This window comes from Mchenga conophoros, linkage group LG3 (assembly GCF_057382185.1).
Source record: "Mchenga conophoros isolate Kocher_MC1m ecotype Shallow Benthic linkage group LG3, M_conophoros_male_GT1.1, whole genome shotgun sequence".
Classification (NCBI taxonomy): domain Eukaryota; kingdom Metazoa; phylum Chordata; class Actinopteri; order Cichliformes; family Cichlidae; genus Mchenga; species Mchenga conophoros.
Genome location: NC_140528.1, coordinates 42,458,422 through 42,483,900, shown reverse-complemented (window position 1 = coordinate 42,483,900; position 25,479 = coordinate 42,458,422). Strand labels below are relative to the sequence as shown.

The following is a 25,479-nucleotide window of genomic DNA, read 5'->3' as shown; positions in this document are numbered from 1 at the left end:
CTGCTTCTCCTCAGCTCCCAATCAACCAGTCCTGTGATAAGCAGCTGCTGGTTAACCAACCAGAGAAAGTGGAGTTAGATCCAGTTTACACATCTGCTCAGTGAGGTTTGTTTGAGTCCAGCTCAAATTATTCAGCTTCAGTTCAAGATTATTCATGAAGCACCAGAAAACAACAACCATCTGAAGGCTCTTTTATAATAAAAAAAACATTATAAACAGAAAATCCCTGAAAACTGCATGAAATGAGTCAACAGGTCAGAAAGTTTCTGATGAAAACAGACTTATTGTTACAGAAAGAAAACTAAACAAGATTCCTGCTCATAGAAATAAATATATTACATACAGTGTGCAATAATAAAGTAAAAAAGTGTGCAGTGCTTAAAGCTAAATATAATAAACATTAGAAGCTTCTGTGATATAAACATGAGTGTTTTATGTGTTTAAAGTGAAGCAGCAGGTAGTTTGATATTAAAAGTAAAGTTAAAGAGACGTTAGCTCAGCAGGAGGTCGAGAGCAGGAAGTAGCAGCTACAGCTCACAGTATAAAGACCAGTTTAGTCTGATAAACTAAACTACTTATGAAGACTTCAGCTGGTGTTCATGGAGGTCGATGAGCGAGTGAGGAGCTAAAGGCACAACTTTAACTTTGGGACAGTTTTCTACTTCTTAAAAACTCTATAATGGACGTTAAACATGAAATATGAAAGTGTTTGTTGATGTTTTACACCAAAGAAAAAGAAAATACAAAAATTCATGAAAATCTTATTTTGGCACTTCTTGAAGGCACAGTGGTCTGTCTGTCTGCTCCTGTTTCACTTATAATAAATAATTTAAATTTCCTGAAGCACAAAAAAATCTGTTTGGAATAAATAAATGTTTAGTCTAATTTCAGATACTTAACATCAAACCTTGGATGTCATGGAAATTAATTTCAGGACATTTTCAAATGTCTTTACCCTGAATGCTCAGTGTCACCTTGGAGAAGCTGGAAGAGAAGCAAGAGACTCAGATGAGGAAAAAAAGAAGCTCTGACACATTTCAAACAGGCTGCTGTTCAGGAGGAGGCTGGTAGGAATCCTTATTCTGTTGTTGTTTATGTTTTCTGTAGATCAAAAAACCAACAACAGCAGCAACAAGAAGCACAGCGCAAATAGACAGACTGACGATCAGTCCAACAGATCCATCCTCCTTCCCTCCATCCTTCTTCCCTCCATCCTTCTTCCCTCCATCCTCTGTGTCTCCTCCCAGCTGAGCTACAGGTGAGAAACAGGTGTGAGGTGTCAGCTGTCAGGTAGGTGATGAGTGAAGAACAGAACAGAATCCATTTCCTCTTCAAACTGCTGTCAGACATTATCTACTGCACTCTGATCACATCACTCAGACCAGCTGCTTTCTACAAAGTCTCATCAACAACATCTTTAGAAACAAACATCAACAACCAGGAAGCAGCTTCACCTCTGATCACACACACACTCAACTCTACTCACTCACCTGGAGGATCAACAACACTCAGGCTGATGTTGCAGATGGGGGGACATGTTCCTGCCACAACGATGCAACACATGTATGTTCCATTATCAGAAGTCGTCACATTCTTCAGAATCACAGACACGTCTCCATCCTTAATCTCTTTGTCCTGCAGATCCACCCGGTGCTTATACGATGGGTCCTGAACATCTCCGTTGGGCTTCTTGTTTTTCAACACAAAGACAAACGTATCTCTCGGGCCTGTTCTGCTCCACTCTACAATGTCTACAATGTCACCGTTGTTGTTTGGAGCTCGACATGTCAGAGTGACATCCTGTCCAGATTCAGCTGTGATGGTTTCCTGGTCTGAAGAGGAAACAACACAGAGCAGAGAGGTTAAAGGTCAAACTGTTTACTTCTACAGCAGCCAATCAGAGAGAGACCATGAGTCCGTGGTTTATGCTGGTTGAATCAAGTGAACCTGACCATTAGACCTGTTAGAACAAGTGTACAGATGAATAAAAATAATCTATAAACTGGATTTGCACCCTGAGCATGCCGTCCTTGGCAGCGGTGCGTGGCACTGCAAGATTTGTTATCAATCCTATACCAAGTAAATAAAGGGTCTGTATCACCAATACTTTTTAACAATTAAGGAGGATGCATCATCAAATTGCTAAATCTGAATTAATCAGTTAAAACCCAGGACAGAAATAATACAACGATTTAGTCTGTAGCACATCTACTTGTAGTTTAAACACAGTAATCACACAGTAACCACACAGTCAGCATAAAAGGATAATTATAATCAATCAAATCTGAATCATATTATATTCAGAATATTTGTTTTAATTCTATTAAAGGTTTTCATTTAAATGACATGTTTCAGGGAGCTAAAATAATTACATCAAGGTCTTTGCATAATTTTACTCTTTCAGTTGTCTAAAGTAAGAATTTGTTTGAAAATTTAAGTAATGTAACTAAAATATTACTATTACCACAGTTATAGACATTGTCAGATATTCTCCGCACACTGGTGAGCGGCCTTTAGTTCAGCATACTGGCTCGTTTGAGTAGCGACGCTTAAGAAAAGGAGGAGGAGCTGTGTACTCTTGTGAAACGCCTACTGCTTCGTGACGTTCCCTCCGTTTAGTCCGCTCTAGGGGACGAAGAACGTTTGGTTTCATCTCGGTCGTTAACGGATAATGTAGAAAAAAAGATTTGGGACTTGTACAGCCTCGGCGTGTTGGGGTAAGTAAAACACAGACATATAAATTGAGGAGATTGTTTCAGGCCTGGTTACAGAGCAGATGAAGTCCCATATGTATGGCCGTGCTGGGCTCTCGCTGTGGTATTTCCCGTCGTTACTGCTCGCCCTAATGCGGACAAAATGGTGTCACGTCATGTAAGGCTGTGTAGTTCTACAGTGATAATCCTCGGTCAGGAGAGACGGAGAGAGGAGCGGCCTACAGAGAGCTTATGCTGCAAGAAATGCAGTTCGTTCGTTTTATATTCAGTGTGATCATTTGGGTTGTTATGATTGGAGTCTTATGGACATATCTGCCTAAGAAATATAATATCACAGTTCTGTATTTTAAGTGTATTAAGTATTTTAAGTGGCCAAAAGAACTGCAGTCATTGTAATATGGGTACAATTACGCGGTTATAAACACTTCAAAAACAGGCCGTTTTTATATATAACCCCTCCATGAATCCTGATCGTTACAGTCTATTTACCAAAACATACCAATAAAAGCAATGATATTACACACAAGAGAAACATCGGAAAGATAGAAGGATAGAAGTCGATTCTAGCTTGAATACAGCGATATCGATTCATTAAAATCATGAATCCATTTTTAAATATAAACGTATTTTGCTCGAAACGTCAGAATCTCAGGTTAAAGCAGCTCACAAAACTATTTCAACAACTACCAAACAGCTAAAACGGTAAATGAGAGCAGGTAAACCGATTCGGCACAAAGTGCAAATCTGCTATAAAAAGCAGGGCAAGAAAATCTCCTTCAGGTTTTTCTGTTTTATTCTCAGTTACTTTGACACAAAGGCATCTGCTGCGATGCTCACACCTCTGATGAAGTCTCACAAGTGTCAGTGTCAATTTGATAAATGATCAAGTTTCTAATATTTCTGACTGTCTGAGGCAAAATTTCCCCAATTCAGATACAGGGCTCTAGAGTGCGACCAATTTGGTCGCAAATGCAACCAAATTTTTACCGCGGTAAAGTGAGCCGTCATTTGTGAGCCGCGGTCAAGCCAGCCGCCTCCTATCCGCCGCATAAATTTCCTTGCGCTTTTACACCAGTCTTTACGGTAGCGCCTTTTCGCTTTATATAAAAAATCATTAAAAATCATCCAGAATAGTTGAGGTCCAACTTTCAACACATCCCTCCTCTGGGACACCTACTGTACCTGTGTGCCAAGTTTCATCCAGATTTACTGTAGAATTCCTCAAAAATTAACGTTTGCTGCCCATCCCAAGGGATCAGGCACAAAGTAGCAGGTTTTTCCTGTTTAGAGCCTCTGCATGTCGTGGTAAGTACAACGGGCTGGCTACAAAATGGCTGCTCTAGGCTCTAGTGGGTGTCGTTCCCACACCTTTGTGCGCGTCCCGGTGTAGGGCAGGCTGTACGGTTTCCTTTTCTCTTTTTTTAACTGCGGGCTGCTCTACTGACCGTGACAATCCTCTGTCAGGAGAGGTCTACACCGAGGGATTCGGTGCAAGAGGTGCAGTTCATTCAACGTGATAGTATGTGAGGGTTTAATAAGGTGAGATTTCAAAAAACAAAATCACAATCTTGTGCGCGTGTATCTACAATGACAGTAACGGCAGTTCAACACAAGAGCAGCGGAATAGTTAGGTCTCACCTGCAAACACGAAGTGAACAATCAAGAGACAGAGACGTGACCTAGTCCATTCTAGACGCATCTTGTGAGCTCACCGGCTCCTGCCGCTACTAGTGGTGTTCGGGTCGATCCAGATATCGATATTATTACCAACGTTTGTATCAATATCGATCAATACGAGTTTAATGAGATCGACACTGTTGCTACTGCTCTCCTGTATGCACTGCTGCGGTTTAATGGAAGGATACTGTAAGTGCCGCTGCTTGTGCACATGCACTACTGCGTCATGTGACAGTCACATGACGCAGTAGTACTAGGCTAACAAGCCAGGCCCACTAGGCAGTGCAGTATGGCAGAGAATATTCTGCTATTATTACGACAGTTATCTTCAGAAATGACTTAAAATTGTCAAAGTGCAACTGGCTGATTCTTACTTTAGCCAACTTAAAAAATATAAATTATGCTAAAACCTTGATATAACACATTTATCTCAGGAAAACATGTTATTTAAATGAAAACATTTACTGGAACTGAAACAAATATACTGAATATACCATGTTTCAGATTCGATTGAATATAAATACCCCTTGTGTTATTTTCGCTGTAGAGTGTGCAAAAGGGTGTACCTATTGCACTGTGAGCTGTGCATTAGATGGACCCTAACCCATAGAGGATGGCACTGGCCCACCTCTTTCACTGTGGTAGCTGAGATAGATATCCTACCATCCTACTATTGGATATAGATATTGCTGGATATATATAGCTGGAGTTATAATTGTACAATTTGTCAGCAAAATGATAAGTAACATCAGCTTTAAATAAGTAAATGGTATGGTGATCTCTCTTTGCAGGCAAAATTTAAGCTGCCACGTTTTGTGCAATTGGGAGGACTCGAGACCTCTCCCTCCAGTCCATTTAGGATTGGTCTGTAATCATACAGGCACAAACAGTTCTGTCAGACCAGCCACATCTCCTTCATCCTGAAACGAGCTCTTTCCTTCTGACAGAAACAGATTCCCAAAATTCATCTGAATCCTTCAAAAATGTATTTTTTCCAACAGGAATCAAGCTTTTGAATAATAGTTATTTGTAATATGAGTATATACTAACTACTATGTTTGTAATTATAGATAAACAATTTTATTTTTTTTAAAAGCATGTATTTATTTCTTTAATGTTTATTGACTCTGTGACGGCAGCATTTGTGGCAGTACTTGAGTCCACAACAAATTTCCCTAAGGGGACAAAAAAATCCATCATATCATATTGTTACTGTGCTTATTTATGAGATGCCACAATTACAACTTATTTACTTTATAACCACAATAATTTAGTCAGTTTTAATTGGATACACACAGTGTTCATAGTGTAGTGTTCAAAGGAAATCTTACTTATACTTATTTTTTAAGCCATAAGGAGGTTTGCTAAACTCAGAATCTTCTCTAAACTGCACTCTGACAACAGTCATGGTCCATAAATGATCCCATTGTAGTTCTGTGCACATAATAAATATAAATGTGTTCTTTGCACTGATGTCCTATATACACTAAATGTCCTAGTTCCACCTTTGTGTTTCTGTCTTTTGATGTTGGACTGTGTTTTCTGTTAAGCGGTGATATATATTGTCATATCGCACAGCCCTACTCCCCAATCTAAAATTGGTTAGTTGTCTCGGAGCAAGAATACACAATAAGGATACCAAAATGTCAGTTTCCTGTATATACTGCTGTTTATATAGCATTTTTCTATAGAGCACTCAAAGTGCTTTATACTACATGCCACCTTCACTACATACACATTCATACAAGCACTTTCTCTACATCTAAGTGCTTCCCTTCTAGAGTTCACACTCTGCCACAAGCGATTATTTTGATAATCAACTAGTCACCGTTTATTTTTGCGATTAGTCGACTAATCAGATCATCATCCATTGGACATAAAACGTACAGCTTACTGCACCAGCATCTGCTCTTATATAACTATCATTAGCTTACAGCTTAAAGTGTTTAAGGTATGTGCTAACTAAAAATAAAGACAAGATGATAGTTTATTAAACTCAATGAAATTGTTTCGGTGGAGTTTAATAAACTCAGCCTTCTGCTCCTTGCTATCTAAAATATAACAGGACACCGGAGAATATTCTGGAGCATCTCACACTTCTGTTTAATCACTATAACTTTAATCTCAGCCAAACCGATTTACTCAGGAACAAATGAAACACTGAAAAAAGCCAAACAATAACATTTTTAAGTTATCTAAGTGACTTATATATCATGTTTAACCTGAGCTGCGCTAATAATTCTTGGATAGGTGTTCGGCCACGAAGAATACACCCATCCCATCCTCCAAATCTGGGGAAATGAAGGAAGCATTTTTTTAGCCGCATTTAGGGAAGTCTTCGAATTTGGACAGCCTTTGTTTCATTCCTGTCACGTAGTCGGCCTACAAATGACACTACCCGATCTGTGCCACGTATGTGCGAAAGGCAACCACAAAATACTTTCTTAAAAAAACTTTGTGTTTATTTTCGAGCGAGAGGTGTGTAAGCTTGAATATCTGCTTGATTTATCAAGATCTCATATATTTCCAAATGTGCTGAAAAATCTGAAAAAACAAAATCTGACATTTTCGGAGATGTCTGTTACCTGCCAGCTTGACAGCAGACCGAGATGTCAAGGATCACTAGAGCCGGCGAAAACAGCGGACTCCTGGCACATCGTTTTCAAACCCGCCACGGTCTTTTGCTACTCAGGTTAAACATAATATATCTCTTATCGTGTTTATCATATATCTCCAAGTCTCTTAGGTAACTTCAAAATTTTAACGTTTGTTTTTTTCCAGTGTTTTATTTGTTCCTGAGTAATTTGGTTTGGCGGAGATATATTTCAATTCAGGAGGAAACATTTTCACCAGGAACAAAACCAGCATGTTAATACATGGGGATTCTAAAGGATGCTTCAAAATAATCAGATATTAGATATTTATCTGACATTAGAATATCAGATAAACATTTGTTCAGCTCTCGTCCAAACCCCAGCAGCTGTCTATTGTATTGAGTGTCCACTAAAATAAAAATAAAAGCGTTTTAACATCTCACCTGTTTGTTTTTATCAAGACATACATGTACATTTTTTTTTTTTTTATTAATAGAGAGATTTCGCTACTAGGGTTAAACAGGACATATAAGTCACTTCTAAATGTTAATGTTTGGTTTTTGTCAGTGTTTTCTTAGTTCCTGAGTAAATCGGTTTGGCTGAGATTAAAGTTAAGCTTCATAATATATTATTCACAGTTAAATTGAGAGGGGACGGCAGTAAAAACTCTGGACCTGTGACATCATCAACTGTTGTTCCAGTCGTACAAATCGCGAGTCCGTGCTCGTGTTCTCATCAAGTCCGGACTCACCGAGAACGCGAATCCTTACCGTGTGTACTTGAGAATTGAGAAAGGGCCAGTAGTTACGGACCGGGACCTGATCTGTACCGTGCATGTGCAGATGTTCTCTCCTTCTGTTCGTTTAATGGCAGTTTACTCCCCAGAAGAAGAAAGAAGTGTACTTTATTGGTCCCCGTGGGGAAAATCCGTCTCTGCATTTAACCCATTCACTCAGTGAAGCAGTGGGCAGCCATTGGGCGCCCGGGGAGCAGTGTGTAGGGACGGTACCTTGCTCAGGGGTACCTCAGGGTAGCTGTTCAGGGGAATCGAACCCCCGACCTTCCGATCATGGGGCCGCCACTCTACCTACTGAGCTATCCCTGCCCTATCCTCCAGTGTACGAGGATACCGCCACTTGCTGACTGAGCGAATGAACCCTATTGTAAACTGAACTAGAGTTCAGTGTTTCTGTATCTGTGTTAAATTTCATTTAGTGATAGTTGAGTGTGTTTATGCTTGTCTGTGTGTGGAGAGGATTGTTTGGAATAGTGATGATGATGTCAGCTATCACTGTCAATTGTCAGTAAACTCTTTATCTTAAATGTCCCGGGCAGTCGAAAAAGAGGCAGAGTTGTTGAGAAATGCAAGGAGCTAACTGGGCTTTAACCGTGTCATTCAAATATATTAACTGTTGGAATGTTGGCAAAGAGAGGAAGTGACGCGCAAGATTTGTGCATGCGTGGTACCGGTCAGGTTTCCAGTACAGATCATATGATAGCAACAGTGATGCGGCCCCTGAATTTGGACACAGCTATGATACCGGAGACTAAGGCTGCACGATTTTGCATAAAATGAGAATCACGATTTTTTGGCTTAGAATTGAGATCACGATTCTCTCACGGTTTTCTTTTCCAGTATAAATATTTATTGCACTTATTAACTGCACATCAACTTTGTAACAGTTGAGACTGAACATAAAAACAATAGATAAACATTAAAACAACAAATGTTTGTTGTTTGTCACATTTTGTCGTCACCGCAAAATGTTGTACTGCTTGAAATTCCGTTGCTCGACACTGCGTGTATAGAGCAGGTAGTGCAACAATAGAAAAGTAGTTGCGGGACGGCACTGATCATTTTCCTAAATCGTTTTGCACAGTGTTGATGGGAGCCATATCTTTGGTCAGGTGATAAGTGATAGCCTCCGTAATTTCTTTGTGCCTGCGGGAGTTCAACGGATATGGGGAGGTGCTGTATAAGATTCCCGTTATTGAGGTTTGGGTGGTTGACCGGGACGGATTTTCTCCTGTCACTTTCTGGTCATCTCTCTCGTGCTCTTGTTTTTTCCCTGCCAATTTTAGCAGCCAGCTGGCTTCTGTATCACGTGGTATAAGGCTCCGCCCTTGTCATTTGTTGAGCAGGAAGAGTGAGCGCTTGTTTTCATGCAGATTACGATCCGGATCAAAATACGGTACAATCAGCTGAAAGGAAGAAAAATAGGGTCAAAATTCTTACTTGTGAGATGAAATTTGAGTAAAGAGTTTCACACTTATTTTTTTGCTACGTGCACACACAAATCTTTTTTTTTTACGCACACACAAATTCTTTTTACACATACAAAACTGATTTAGAAGTACAAAAATAGTTATGACCACAATTTGAGCCCATAGTGATCTGACATACCAGCAGAAAATATATCAAAAGTTCATTAAGTTACATAATAAAACACTGAAAGTTACATTATTGTAATTGTGATGCATTCACTGACATATAAAGAGAACAGAGAGGCTCTGCTTTGTGCTTATATTCTCCTCCTGTGTGTTTGTGTGTGCAGAGTTTCTACCAGAGCCAAATGTCATCTACTCCTCACTGAAGTCGTCCACCAGTCCAACCACTGGGATCCAGCTGCTGCTCTCTAACTGGTCCACACAGCAGCTCAGACCTGACACATTCACTGTAAACACACTGGTTTATATTCTGTTTGTTCTCCTCATGAAGGAAACCTCACACAACCTCTGAGGCCAGAAAGTTCAAATGGAGAGTTTTTGTTATTGTTTTCTTTTATAAAGAAGCTGGAAAATTTACTTTCTTAAACTTTTTATATTAAAAAGATAACATTTTCTTCACCATACCTTTCAGAATAAAAGTGTGACCAAGACATCATTTATACATAAACAATAATAAATGGTATTTAACTAAAATGTAGATGTAATCCATGTTTTCATGTCTTCAGTAACTTTGCTGTTATTTATGTTATTTCTAAGTGTGCTGTCGTCTCCACAGCAGTGATCTGGTTTCTCTGCAGGTTCAATAAACTTGGGTCTCACTTGATCTTCTCGTGTGCTTCTGTGGGTTTCACAAAGATGTCTGATGGAAAACGTGAGTTGTTGTGGTGAACACAAACACACTTCAGTCCTCTTCAGAGCAGATAACAAAGTTCATGTGAGTCACAGACTTAAAGCAGCAGGAACACTTTCACACAAGAGTCTTAGTTACTGTGAAGTTTCATGTCTGTTGACAATAGACCTGAGAGTCATCTGCTTATCAGACATTACAGATTTGATTTTAACAGATTTGATGGACAAAATCAATCTCAGGCACAGCTGGACTCAGCTTCTTCTATATCTACACGATGGATCATAGTTCATTATAAAACATGATTTTTAAACTTATTTTATAACTAAAATGTTCAACAGCACGTTTCAATGAAGGAAGAAAAACGTGGCAACTCTATAAGGAGAATAGATTGTAACAAAGTCAAACTCTTTTTTTTTTAATAGATACATTAAAATTTGGGGATATGAAAGAAACTCCATTAATAAACTCCCTGTATATACAGTGTGTTGGAGTTTCTTCTAACCATATGATGAAACTGTCTTCAAAAGAAAGCTCAGTGAATGCATCACAGACACATCTGCTTGTGCCCTCTGGTGGAAGGCTGTTTGACACTGGACCTTAAACATTCGTTTGGAGACCTCGGTAACAGACTCAACAGTTCTTCTGTCTGTAATATGTGGATCACTCAGTGTTTGTCTTCACTTACCCGCAGGTTTTAATTCAGGTGGCCATACAAAACAAACAAACAAACAAATAAAGCAAACAAAAACAAAACATTTGAGGGCTCTGAGGAGCTTTTACAAACCTCCATGTACTTAAATTCATGAGACTATAATCAGTGTATTTATTGATATTGTTTATGTCTGCAGGTGTTCTGTCAGCAGTGGGGAGATTGTTTTCACTGAGGTGACCGCTGCTTCCAGAAACATTACAGCATGATGAATAAGAGGCGTTACTCACTTTCTCATTAAATCTGCTTAATAATAATTTTAAATAAGTATCACCTGCACTATCATCTGATATTTATTTTCAGTGATGATTTTTTTTTATAAGAAGCTGATTTAATGAGAAAGTGAGTTTTTTTTGGCTGCTGTTCCAAGATTAAACCATGCTCCAGTGGTGCCATCTACTGACATTAACCTGCAACAACAGGCCCTCAAACTGATTCTGCAGCACTCAAAATTTTAAAAATCCACTTTGTGAATGAGCAGCAGCTGTTTTGTTTCTGATATGGAGCAAACGTCACACTAACATATATAAGCTATGGGTCGCCTGCTCAACCCCTAGAATATGTGGCCATATTGTTGATTTAGTTATGGTGTTATACACACACGTTGTTAGGAACACCTGTCTAGTGTCAAGTTAAACTCCCCTTTTGCCTTTGGAACTGCTTCACTTCTAATACTAATAAAAATACTACTACTAATAATAATACATTTTATTTTAGGGTACCTTTCTAAAACCCAAGGTCACCTTAAAAAGAGACAAAGATGTCAATAAAACAGTAGATTAAAATAGATTCTAATAAATTAAAATACAAAAAAACAACAAATAAAAACAAAACACACAAAAAAATAAACAAGATTTGACATCAAGTAAAATCAGTATTAAAGTGAGGAAGCCAGTTTAAACAAGTAGGTTTTGAGTTGTGACTTAACAAAGGGAAGGGACTGAAGGAATTGAGTTTCAGAGCCGAGGAGCAGAGCGACTGAAAGCTCTGTGCCCCACAGTGATAGTGGGAGCAGAAGGAGCAACAAGATGAGTGGCAGATTAAGATCTGAGAGAGCGGAAAACAGTGGTGATATGAAGAGGATCACAGAGATAAAGGAGGGGCAAGGTGAATACACTTCTTCGTGTCATAGATTTAAAAAAAAGTGCTGGAAACATTTCTCAGATATTTTGGGCCAAACTGACATGATACCCAAAGTTACTGAAGATTTCCAGAACATCCTAAAGGTTTGTGTTTTATGTGGTGACTGCAGAGGCTGTCTGATCACAGTGAACTGATCGTGTTAAAGAAAAAGTTTAAAATAAGTGGTGTGTTATCCTGCTGGAAGCAGCCATCAGCAGATGTGGTCTGAAAGAGACGGACATGGTCAGCAAGAACACTCAGGTAGGCTGTGATGCTCAGCTGGTACTAAGGCAGGCTGGATCCATTTTCTTGTTGTTCACACGAAATTCTGATTCTACAGTCTGAAAAAACAAATATTTGGTTGGTTCCTATCTTGAAATATGAACCATGTGTGTTCACAGCGAGGTAACATCCAGTCAAAGACACCGCCTGTCGACGCTCGGCTCTTTTATTTTTCTAAAAGAGGAAACAACTCAGAGCAGCGAGGTTAAAGAGGTCAAAGGTAAACGGTTCACTACTACAGCAGCCAATCAGAGTGAGGAGCTGCAAGAGGAGATCATACAGGTCTCTGAATCCCTCCATTCAAACACAGAATATAAACAATACGCTGTGAAGCAGATCCTGACAGTCTGCAGTGAACACAAGTGTAAAACTCATTTCAATGCATATAAAACATCTTCCTGTTACCTCGACGTTCGACAGAGTCACAAATAAACCAAGATAACATTTTAAAGGATAAAAGACAAACAGGAAACCATCAGCTTATTGCAGGCACAGCTTTTGGTTATTTATTGAAAGAAGTCACAAAATCATTTGGTCATATTTAAAACAGTTTCATATTTTTTAAGTCAATAAGTTGTGTTGTGATTGTTAACATAAAAACCTGCTCTGCAGGAACAAACAGTGAAGCTGTTTGTTCCTGGTTCCTCAGTCAGCATGACGCCTGTGTGTGGTTACGCCCTCTGAGCCCTCCTACACTCCTCTGGTTCAGTGAACGCAGCGTGAGTCATGACTTTGATCTTGTTAGTGAAACTGAAAGTGAGTTGATACAAATATTCCTCTGGGCTGCTCACCAATAGCTGTGTGTGTCAATACATGCCAGAGAGCTTCAAAACAAAGTTAAACATATTTAAAACCCTCTCAGATTTCTTCATGACTTAATTTAAATGTTTTTGCATTTGTTGTCAGCTTCATTTCTGCTGCTGGGTTGTTCAATAAATATACAAATATGGAAGAAAGATGACATGATTTTAATGTCAGCTCTGAGATTTAGACTTTAAACTGATCTTGGTACAGGCTGTTCAGTGACTTTGGGTCTAACCCTGAAGAATCTGTAGACATGGATGACAGGTACTCTCAGGTATTCTCTGCAGCACAAACAACATGCAAAGTGACACGCAGCTTGTGCTGCTGAAACTTTAGCCCTTGGCTTTTTTGCTGGTGTCAGTAACGTGAAACTCAACAGATGCACATGAAACCTGATTCTTTAAGCAGAGAATATATCTCTCTATTATACATATATATATATATATATATATATATATATATATATATACATCTCCATGAAGTCGTCATTGGTTGTTTTTATTTCTTACATTTAATTTGGTGTGTTTTTAAACAGAAGGTCACTGACTCATTTCCTTTAAATCCTCCACCCACGGGTTTACAGTAAGTATCATTTACCAGGAAGTCTCTTTCTGTTTCACTCTGGACTCTGCTGCTCTGTGGTATTCATGCTCCTGTTAAACATGGGATATTTTAAAATCCTTCTGTTTTGTTTTCTAATTTCTGCATTAACAGGTGAGTAACGTGTTTATATTTTTACTTCTACAAGTTCTCTATCTATCTATCTATCTATCTATCTATCTATCTATCTATCTATCTATCTATCTATCTATCTATCTATCTATCTATCTATCTATCTATCTATCTATCTATCTATCTATCTATCTATCTATCTATCTATCTATATCTAAATGTCATTTTTAAAGTTAACCATTTTCAACTAGTTTTAATGTGCTATGTATGTATGTATGTATGTATGTATCTATCTATCTATCTATCTCTGGCAAGCCTGGGAGCTTGAGAGTTCTGCACAATATCTTAGCTGTTCCTAGGACTGCGCTCTTCTGGACAGAGATCTCCGATGTTCTTCTGGGAACTGCTGGAGCCACTCGCCTAGCTTGGGTAGCTCCGATTACCACAGGGACCACTGTTACCTTCACCCTCCACATCCTCTCGAGCTCTTCTCTGAGCCCTCGGTATTTCATGAGCTTCTTGTGTTCCTTCTTCCTGATGTTGCTGTCATTGGGAACCGCTACATCGATCACTATGGCCGAAGTCCCACAGGATCTTAGCTCGGTCATTCTCCACCACCCTAGGGGGCAGTCTCCCATTTTGACCTTGGGACTTCCAGGCTGTATTCAGCACAGATGTTTCTGTATACTGTGCTGGACACTTGGTTATGTGGTTCCATGTATGTTTCATGTGGCCTTCTTGTAATCAATCCACAAAGTGCACACGTTGGTCAGCCTGGTTTTACAGTCTCGGGCAATGGCTCGGTCTACCAATAGCTGGTGTATGTGCCTCTGGTATTCTTGCCAATCCTGGTGCTGTCCAGCTCTTCATACTGGAGACGCTTTCTTGGATGTCTGCCACTGTGATGGTTACTGGTCCCTGTTTAGGGAGGTTGCTGTGGTCTTCCCTCAGATCCTCTAGCCACTGAGCATTGCCGTTATGGGTTGCATCCTTCTCCCACATGTTCTTCCAGTATTGCTCTATCTCCAGCCTTGGTGGTGCTGTTCCCCTGCCACTGAGAGTCCACCTTGGCTGGTTCTGTGGAGAACAGCTGGTTTATTCTCCTGAGTTGTTGCTTAGCAGTTTCCAAGGCCTCAGGTATGGACAGCTTCCTGTACTTCTTAGGCACCTTCTTCATCGCACCTTTCTGCAGTTCCAATGGTTGGCTAACCTCCCTTCATGCTACCTTGACCTTGGTCTCTAGTCTCCCCATGGAGGTACCGCTCCTTGTGGCTGTTCAACTTTTAGCCGAGCATCTCATTGATCACTGCTGCCATAGTATTTTTTAGCTTGTTAGTCTTGGTAATCGTGGCTGTATCGTCTGTAGTGCTGCATTCACATCATCTACTAGATTTTCTGAGGGTGTTTCACGTAGTCTTGGTAACCGGCTACTGAGGATCGAGGTTTCAAGCTTCGCCATGATTTGGTCTCTCAGGTGAGTTTCTCTCGCACTCAACACTTCTTCTTCTATTGAACTTGGGGCTTGGCACCCAGTCTTGGGTGGGTGTGATTATATCTCCCCCCGACCTGTCGTCCATGTGGGATATGGTCCTTAGTGCAGCGTTCAGTACTGCTGACCATAGTATTCTATTAGCGCGATTAGTGCACGCTGTAGATATTACAGGTACTGTGCTATCATATCTATGTAATAGACTCCAATTTGTAAATGTAAATGGAGAGTCAATTAAGGAGCTTGGAAAGAAAAGCGTCTGGACTTCTTTGAGTTGTTTGAAGACGTTTCACCTCTCATCCGAGAAGCTTCTTCAGTTCTAAGGGTCAATTGGTGGAGAGTCCCAGATTTAAACCCAGTGGGCGTTTCCCCCCAAACAGGGAAAAAGGACCCCCTGATGATCCTTTAACTAATCACATGAGCCAAGGTGTGAAAACGGGTGTGGGTCACAATCAGCCAGGGTTTCGGGGGAGCTCATTGTGAAACCTGGCCCCACCCTATCATGTGATTATGTGATTTCCTGAGGTCAGATGGCCCAGGATCCCCCCCCCCCCCCCATCATATTACTTTTCAAGATTCACTTTCTTTAATCACTACATATATCTACATATATTTATAGATACATATATATTTAGTCATCTTTTCTCTTTTACTACGTCTCTCTAATATTTTGGTCTTTTCTATTTTTCTCTTTATTTTTTTATTATTTTATTTTATTATATTTTCTCCTACTGTACCATGCTGCTGAGTGACTGCTGCTCGTCAAACACATTTCATTGCAATGTTGACCATGTGTGTCCGAAAGTCTCCTTATATTTCAATTGCATCGCTATAAGTGCAGTGTTAATTTCTGCCGATAAGTTCCACTTTGTTCTTACTGTTTGCTGCGGTGATGACGTCACATGCTTTTACGACGCTCCTGCCGTATCACGAGTCCGAGGAGCACTAGCCATGTTTTTCTCCATGAGTGTGGGGGAATAGCGATCTCCAGCCGTGTGCGTTCCTGTGCAAATGTGCACATCCATCTTTTCATGGCCGACCAACCTGCTGCAATTGTTAATGGACACACAGGTTCACCAGTTGCTTCTTCATAAAGACGTCCAGAATCCACAGACATTAAAGTTCATGTTTGGAAAAGTGACACAAGGAGGGAGAAACAATAAGGAACTCTGTTAAGCCTGACAACAACAGCACCACAGCTTAGCAAGAAGGGAATGAATGCAGGAAGGTTCACAATTCATTACTCAAGCCAAGTTAAAAGAGATTTTGCATGAAGTAATAAGTGCATTTCTGCCAGAGGTTTCTTCCTGTTAAAAGGGAGTTTTTCCTTCCCACTGTTGCCAAAGTGCTGCTCATAGGGGGTCATATGATTGTTGGGCTCTTGTACGATCTACTGTACAATATAAAGCGCCTTGAGGCGACTGTTGTTGTGATTTGGTGTTATATGAATAAAATTGAATTGAATTGAATATGTGGAGCATGAGTGGACACTGGACACTCCAGGACTTTTCCTTCCTGTTGAGTTTGGCATCTTTGTAAAAGGTCTCTACAGATTAGCTTTTGGAGACTGTGATTGTGTTTCTCTATGTTAAATATAAATATGGATAAAATATGAAATATGCAATGTAATTTATTTTTGTTTGATTGCCTCATTCTGTCTGAGTGAATGTTTTATTGTGGTGTGAATGGGAGCAGCTGGTAAGCCTTATTAATTAATTACCTTCGGGATTAATAATTAATAAAAAGTGTTTTGAAATGAAATGATAAAAACAAGGGAAAAACACATTATTTTCATGTATTCAGCTCTTCAGCAGGATGTTCAGGGGAGAGTTGGAGATGATGTCACTCTCCAGTGTCAGATTTCAACAGAAGAAATAATCTCAGTGCTGAAGTGGAGCAGAGCTGACCTGAACACAGACGGCTACGTCTACTTCTACAGGAACAAACGCTCCTATGAAAATTACCAACATCCATCTTTTCATGGCCGAGTGAAGCTGAGGGACCCGGAGATGAAGGATGGAGATGTTTCTCTGATCCTGATGAATGTTACATTTAATGACACTGGGATGTATGAGTGTCACATAGCAGTGAGGAAATCTGGGAGAAGTAAAAGAGTTCACACAGAGATCAGTCACTTCATTAACCTCACAGTTACAGGTGAGTTTGTGGAGCTCATCAAATGTAAACTAAAAACTCCAGCTTTATGATCCAGTTAGAATCCTCTCCATCTGTGACTTCTGCTTTCTCTGCAGCTGAAAGACATGAAAGCGTGTCGGAGAAACAAGTGATGGAAAAAGGAGATGGAAACATGCATGATGCTGAAAGGGTCAGTGCTCTGACTCAGCAGGCCATTATTCCTGTTGTTGTTGTTGTTGTTCTTGCTGTTGTTGTTGTTGTTGTTGCCATTGGTTTTGTGGTACACCGACGAACTTGTCAACATAAGAAGCAACGTCTAGTCAAACTTCCTACTGAGGACTCAGCTGAAGTGTAATGAAGCTGCTACAGAAATGCATAAGCTCTGTTGCTGAAAACTAAAGCACGCTGTTACAGCATGAACACATTTATTTTTATACAACTTTTAACAAATTATTAGATCATCATCATAAACCGAGAAAAAGCACCCAGCGTTACAAACTGCTTTAATACGGGCTCTTCAGTGAGTTCTTGACTGATATAATATATCTCCAAAAGTTGAATCTGTTCATCATAGCGTTTTTGTGGGAGAAAGGTCATTGAGACTGTATATTTTAGCCATGATAATTGTCCCGCATCTTCACAATGAAATGAAAACAGTTGTTTTATTATTATGTCACGATACAACCTGATGTTATAATATTTAGAGGGATTGTTGAAGCTCACTGTGAACTAAACTAAACATGAATTAAACGATGCAAACAAATGTGTACTGAATGATCCCACCCTGGGAAGTAAATAGGAATAGATAAGTTTGTAACATTGATGAAAGTCAAAACTTTAATATTTTTGTTTAATGCTGCTCAAAATTGTTAGTTCGGTTATAAGAGCTGTTGAATTTTCAGGTAACTGTTGTTTTCATATCAACACTAAGTTATTGTTTGAAAATATTAAAAAGTCATTCACACTGATGCTGGTTGCCAGATGTGGTGGAAGCTGCTCTGTGACAATGAATGTATTTATATTTGGCTTGAAAGATCTGTGAACGTTTGCATTGGTGATTTTGTCTGTCTTTAAATATACATACAAATATACTCATAAAACAGAGCAAACAAAGGAAAATTAAAAAAAAGACAAGAAATAAGAAATGTTATGTACTTTGTGTACTATGCACTATGCCTAATTATAACATGTTATTGTTATTAACACACCTGTGTGTAACATATATTTATCATTAAAATGCTTTAAAAAAATAAGCTTTTTTTGACACATGGTGTGCAAAAAAAATAAATCAAGGAACATTATATTACATATGTCACATTTCCCAGTGCATCTCATCAGCTGTCCCCAACATGTGTCATGAAAGTATCGGGGAAACTTCACACAGTGAGAAGAAGAAACAGTTGGTATTTCCTGTTTCTCACCCTGTGATTTATCAGAAAACCATCACATTATAAATCACTTCTTAAAACATGCCCCTTTTCAGTGGCCACAGAGTGACAGCTATTTTTAAATTGTTTTAAAGTCTTTTCACATAAATGATTTTGTATTTTTATTCTGTTCTTAACTTTGGTCAGCACTTGCTGTTTTAAAGAACTTTACTAATAAAGTTGGCTTGGTCTATCAAATATGTAAATTAGTTATTTACTCAGGAAGTCTGAGTAAATATTGTTTATATTCCAGCTACAGGCCAGTATTCAACACAGTCACAGATGTGCATCAGTCAGCTTTTTGTTAATATTTATTCCTGCTGGATTCTGAAGTCTGTCTTCACAGCCACATCTTTTCCTCTTTTGATCATTTTTTTCCCTTCTCTGCATTTAATACTTTAATAATCATGCCGTCACGGTTCCTGGGCCTTTGACACAGCATTTGGCGTTTCTGTTGTGGACTTCTTCATTCTTTTTGGACTTTGAGATGTGGCTTATTATTATTATTTTTTTAGTTCAGTCTGTTTGTTCCCTTATGTGTTGTTCTGCTTCTAAGTTTCTCTTATTCCTGTTCTATTCTCACTTGCTGCTGTCTTGCATGCTTGAGTTTAATTCTACATGCCATGTCTCCTTATCCTGAGATTATTATCAACTGTGCTCCCACCTGTTTCCTTTTCCCTCATTACCTGTTGTGTGTATTTAATAAGCTTTTCAGCAGCCATTCAGCCTTTTTAAAGACAGGAATAATCGTTGTTGCCATTCAGTATGGCTTCCACTTCACAGAAAACTGTATGATGCCCATCATCATCCCGGGTCTGCTGATTTAAAATGATGCGTTCACACAATCCACCAAAATGAGATTATTTTAACCTAATTTAAGTCTGACTCTGCTTCCCTCCACGCTCAAAAGCCAGTATAAAAACTTTGTACTCAAGTGAGTTTCCATCAGCACGTCTCACACAGGCAAAGATGATGAATGACAGCTGCTGTGATCTCCTTCTGTTTTTGCTTTATATTGAAAATGCCTTCAGGTGCTTCCGCCTCGACTTTTGGCTGCATAGTTTGCATTAATCCTTAAGAGAGAACTGATGGTGCTGGCTGTTTTTCATGCACATGAAGCCCATGAAGAAAATCACAAATATTTTGACTTAACTGCATATTACCTGCATCTTTCCTTACAGCGTCCTAAAAGTGAAAATGATCCCTTCCTTTAACAGACTCTGTAAATGGATCGTATTCCTTTGCCACGGAGTGAAGGGTGTTAGAAACTGCAGGTTGCCGAGTCTTCCTTTCCAGGTGCACTGTGGCCGATGATGCAGTTATTTCAGTCTAAAAAAAAAAACCTACACACTCAGTCGTTGACCCTGTTTCTCCATCTCGTGCTTCTCCATCAGAGCAGTTGTCCCAGTTTCCTCTGTAATGCGTGCAGATGCAAACTGCCTTTACATTCGATGCACCATCCACAGGAGAAACATCCTCACCCACCTCGATTTGACTTCCCTATTTGGTCCTTACATGTGACCCTGTGTGTAACTGAGGAAGTAACAGCCCTTGACGTTTCCAAATGTGTAACAACACAAACTACCAAAGAAGGGAATAAATGACTCTTACAACATGCAGTGAAACACAGAGGCTTCCCAGAGCTGTCTGTGGTTTCTGTCTACACATAGAAGACTCTGACACCTTGACTCATTGTCAGTTTCATTTCTTTTAAGTTTTATTGTGTTTTAGAAACTAACTGTGAAACATTTCAAACATAAATACAAAATACAAAGAACAAACACACAAGTCAGACCTTTATATGATTCAGAGACAGACTTAACTGATTGTGTCAAGAGATTTTTTTCTTATGAATTTAACTTCAAGGTAAAATTTGTTATTTCACGTTGACATTTTACTGAGAAAACCATGAACCAGGTCAGACTTCAATCTCTGAGTCAGTTGTTCATTAACTTTGACAAACTTCTCCTCATTGGACCACAGATGCAAATCTATTTCAATATTCAAATAGTCAAGCAGGGACTTGACACCTTTATACTAGTGTACTTATTAAATGTGCACTCGTGAGTGAAAGAGGTGTGAACTTCTCATCTTGTGCTTTTTGGTAAAGCTGTTCTGTTTCCTTTCAATCACCACTTTCCTCTCTCAGTTTCTACCCTGCTGTCATGGATGGCTTCTCTCAGCATGCTCCTGTCCCTGTGTTTGATTTCAGCATCTGCCGGTGAGTTAAACCAGAAAACAGATTATTTCTAATTGTAAGTAATGTTTAATCTGTATCATTCTGAGTAATTTGTTTAACACGTTAAAAGATAATTTGAGGGGTTTGTTTGGAGCAGCAAATGTTGCAGTCATATAGTCTAAAATATAACATTTTCTGTCTTCAAATCACTGTTTAATCACCTTGATGGAGATTACAACAGCTAATAATGAGACGGTAGCTGTTGTTAACAGTCTCTGTTTTGAGGATTTTTTTTTAAAGGAGTGGAGATATTTGATCAGGAAAAAGCCTCAAATTCAGCCCTTCTGGATAAGTGAGAAACAAGATTCAAGGTTCTTTATTTGTCACATGCATAGTTATACAAGTACAACACGCAGTGAAATGTAACCTGACACGCTCCTCGACTGTGCAAAAAGGGAGAGAAGAACAACATTATATATTATATACATTAAGTGACTGAACAGACTGAAACATAGGACCTTAGATGACCATGACCAATTCTGAATATCTACACAACGTCTGAATTTGATATGAACTGTGACCTAACCTGGACGTCAATATGACGCTCAAAATTTTGACTTCACACTGGGTAATTTTTTTGGGGGGAGCCAGGTGCAGGGAATTTGAATGATTAATAGATCAAATATTTTTTTATTTATAAATAGCAACATCGTTATCAACATGATAAATATGATAATTTATAAACAAACACAATTTATTATGTGTTAGCCTATTGATTTATTCAGGTTTTTTCTTTCTTATTTTACACTTTTCTTTAACTGTTTTATTTATTTGGATTAATCTTAATTAAAACGGTAATTTATTAAAGTGTATTTAAATATAAAAGAATACTGATTAAAGGATTTAGAAAAACATACTGAATTCCTTTTACAGGGAGTACAATGTGTTTAATAAGTTTAAAAGAGCATTTGTATTTATATATGGTTTTTATTTTAGTGAGGTGTGCATCTCGGAGATGGTCCACTGGTCACGCTGCTCTCCTTCACACATAACTGTTTCTGTACAGAAAACATGATCTCCACTCTCTGGAAACATGGGACTACAGAGCCTATACGTGTATAAGCATCATAAAAACCATGTCTAAAATGAGTTTGAAGTTTGACGTTGAAAAGTCGTCCACCACGACCACATTTGGACTATAAATAACCCGAACATGGTGGTCCTACAGACGTCAACCCTAAAAGTGCAGTAGACAAAAAAAGGTGTTGCCTGGTGTTACAAAACAACTTCAGTGGATCGAAACCATACGTCCAAATATGACAAAATGAAATGAAATGAAAAAAATCACTTTGCTCAGTGGGTATAGTGCTTTTATACCCTACCTGAGCCATTCACGTCCTTTCATACAAGCACTGTTTTCTATGCTTAAGCGCTTTCTGTCTAACATTCACACTCTGAAGACTGCACAGGAGGGAAACTTGGAGTTATTAAGAGATCAAACTACTAACCTTCCAATGGGTAGGTGACCTGCTCTACCTCCTGATCATCCAACATAAAAGTAAAGTAAAAGTAAAAAAATAACCACTAACCGACAGAATCATATTCCCTGTTTAAAACAACACAAAAAACTTCATTACAGTTAGAGTTCAATAGAAGCCCCTCAGCACCTGAAGCTAACATCACGGGATGCAGAAAACCGATGTGTACGACCACTGACCTTTAAGAGCAACAGAAAAGGTCAAGTCAAAGATGAAATGCTCAGACAGAAAAGTCATCTCAGCTTTCCCTCCACAGGCCCACCTGCCTTTGAGGGGGATTTTTTTAAATGAAATCCTGCCTGAAGTATGACTATAATGTGAGACCACTTGAGAAGAAGGGGCTCATTACTGAGCATCATGTGATGAGTTGGACTGTTTCATGCTAACACATCAGGCAGAGCTAAAACCAAAAGGTTTTACAACATTAGTCGAATAACTTCTCAAATACAGGAAAGTCAAACCTCACACGAAGGGAGGTGGAGACAGTTTGTAACCATATCTGTTCAAACAAATCATATTTAACATGTTGGCCCTAAACATGCGTTTACCTAGAAATTAAAAATATATGACATAAGAAATGAAAAGCATTTCCATGAAGGTTTAATCACTGACTGTTATGTGAAAGTCATTGACATCAGTCTGAAGTCACTGTCTGACGGCCAGGAGATAATTCAAAGGAGACATGTGTTCAAGTGTCCATCTGACAGCTGTGATCACATCTGCTCGGGTCTGGTGTCAGAGAGCAACACTGGTTCATTATCTGGGTGGAGACCATTCCAGGTGTTTTAAATCTAACTCGGAAAGCTGGTGAAGGAAACTCAAAACTTGATATGTCACGAACATCTTCAGGGAATTTGATCATGTTTACAAATGTTTACCTGATCTGAAGGACCAGACTTTTGTTTCCAAGAGTCAAATATCACTTTAACATCAGAAAAAAGTGTTTTTGTGTTTCCAGAGCAAATCTACAGCAGAGAGGCTGGAAAACAGAAAAATCTGACGCTGTAGTTGCAGAGTTGTTGTGTAAACAATTCAATGAAGTGGAGTAACATTGTAAAGAGTTGCCCAAAATTCCTCCACAGATGATGATGTTATACAGAAAAAACCTAGGGCATTCCTATCAAGTCACTGAATCATGAGTGTGCTTACTGAACACTGTGGGCGGATTAAAAGAAGCACGTTTGTTTGACTCACTAAAAATGTTTCCGGTGTTTTCTCACCTGAGACCATGTGGTTTATGTTAAATGTTCCTGTGAGTTCAGGTCACTGAGGTGTGTTAAATATTAAAAATATCACTTCTTCTTTTTGCTTCAGCTCTTCAGCAGGATGTTCAGGTGAAGCTTGGAGATGACGTCACTCTTCAGTGTCAGATTTCCACAGATGAAATAATCTCAGTGCTGAAGTGGAGCAGAGCTGACCTGAACACAGACGGCTACGTCTACTTCTACAGGAACAAACGCTCCTATGAAAACTACCAACATCCATCTTTTCATGGCCGAGTGAAACTGAAGGACCCGGAGATGAAGGATGGAGACGTTTCACTGATTCTGAAGAATGTTACGTTTAATGATGCTGGGATGTATGAGTGTCACATAGCTGTGAGGAACCCTGTGAAAAGTAAAAGAGTTCACACTGAGATCAGTCACTTCATCAACCTCACAGTCACAGGTGAGTTTGTCACCTCTGAGAAACTGCAGCACTGCCCATGTTTACAGCCCTGCTAGAGTTTCCTGCACTTGTGATTTAACACATGAACATCCAATAGATGCTGAGCTAAAACGCTTCACTCACAGCCGCCTTGATGTTTAGATGTTTTCTGTGTCTAAGCTGAAACTGCTCAGAAACTGAAGCTGTTCACTTGCAGAACTCACACCTGTTAGTTTGCTGCTGTGCTGCTGTGTGAAGGACTTTGCTCTGACAGCTGCTGTTTTCTCTGCAGGTGAAACACATGAACACATGTGGGAGCTGGATGGTGTGAAAGAAGAAGAGGCACAGAGAGATGTGGATGACACATTCGAGGTGGAAACTTCAACCACCCTGAAAGTCTTTCTTGCCGTTGTTGCTGCTGCTGCTGTCGGTGTCGCTGTTCTTGGTTTTGCGGCACTTTGGAGATTTAAAAGAAGCAAGAGTCAGCTCACTGAGGTGGACAAGGAGGTGTGAAACCTCCTGTTCTCACCACAGCAGCGATCTGGTGTCTGTGCAGGATCAATAAACTTTGGTCTCACTGGGTCTTCTTCTGCTTGTGTGGTTCTGTTGGTAAAGCACAAAGAACAAAAAAAACTTGACCTCAGGACTCTGTTTCACTGTGAAGTACAAATAACATGATTTAATACCTCAATATTAACGCATTACATGTTGTAGATCATTTGGTTAAATGATCACTCCACAATCTTTGTCTGTTGAGAGCTGCTGTACCTACATCTCTTACAAACTACCTCCAATGCTTCAGTGACTGGGATGCAAGTGAAGACGGATGTAACATCGCACGAGACCACGGTTTCATCTGCCTTCATAATGACTTCTCTCACCTTCTCAACAAAATCCAACGTGTGGTGTTCAGAGCTGAGGATCGAGGCAGAAACTTAGAGATGTGACGGAGTTCATACAGACACCTATATAAAATGATGACCTGTTTATGTATCTTCAATAAACCATACAGACCTGGTGTAAGTCTGATGTCATTAGCTGTTTAAGGGTCCAAACTCTGCTTCAGGTCCCAAAAGTCAAACGAACACTGCAGCATCCTTGCGAGTTAAAAACTGTCTAAAATCTTTCATCTTTAATAAAATGATCAGTTTTGCTGCTTTGCCAGGTGTAACAATGGAGTTTAACATCCAGGCATCTATGAAAACAGATTTAAAAAAAAATTAACAGAGTTAGAAGTTAGCAGGGAGTTAGCTCACTCGTCTCCACCTAAACATGATTTACTATTATCTGACTGAGTGGTTTCAGAAACAATTCAAACATACAGCTCTGCTATCACTTCCAACATAAATGAGCCTTATGCCCATGTTCTGTTTTGCTTCCTTCCTGTTGCCTCATGTTTAATTAGTTTCA

The 25,479-nt window shown here is 39.3% G+C and overlaps 2 protein-coding genes across 6 annotated transcripts; one reads left to right on the top strand and one right to left on the bottom strand.

The window, feature by feature from the left end:
* Positions 1–263: 263 nt before the first annotated feature.
* On the bottom strand, positions 264–4,579 carry LOC146578776 (uncharacterized). Its single transcript, XM_085269050.1, has 3 exons — positions 4,353–4,579; positions 1,491–1,832; positions 264–1,252 (listed from the first exon to the last, which is right to left on the bottom strand). Exons 1-3 carry the CDS (start codon positions 4,411–4,413, stop codon positions 1,038–1,040), a joined length of 618 nt encoding a protein of 205 aa, XP_085125176.1. The 5' UTR covers positions 4,414–4,579; the 3' UTR covers positions 264–1,037.
* LOC146578775 (putative butyrophilin subfamily 2 member A3) lies at positions 2,564–25,026 on the top strand. 5 transcript variants are annotated; one of them, XM_085269018.1, is made up of 4 exons: positions 2,564–2,717; positions 9,541–10,085; positions 16,946–17,299; positions 17,395–19,438. In XM_085269018.1, exons 2-4 carry the CDS (start codon positions 10,070–10,072, stop codon positions 17,631–17,633), a joined length of 609 nt encoding a protein of 202 aa, XP_085125144.1. In that variant the 5' UTR covers positions 2,564–2,717; positions 9,541–10,069; the 3' UTR covers positions 17,634–19,438. The 5 variants fall into 5 exon arrangements, with proteins under 5 accessions (XP_085125144.1, XP_085125145.1, XP_085125146.1 ...); XM_085269019.1 differs by lacking the exon at positions 2,564–2,717 and adding an exon at positions 3,714–4,019; XM_085269020.1 differs by lacking the exons at positions 2,564–2,717; positions 16,946–17,299; positions 17,395–19,438 and adding exons at positions 20,855–20,926; positions 23,737–24,090; positions 24,362–25,026 and having other exon boundaries at positions 9,908–10,085.
* Positions 25,027–25,479: the final 453 nt, after the last annotated feature.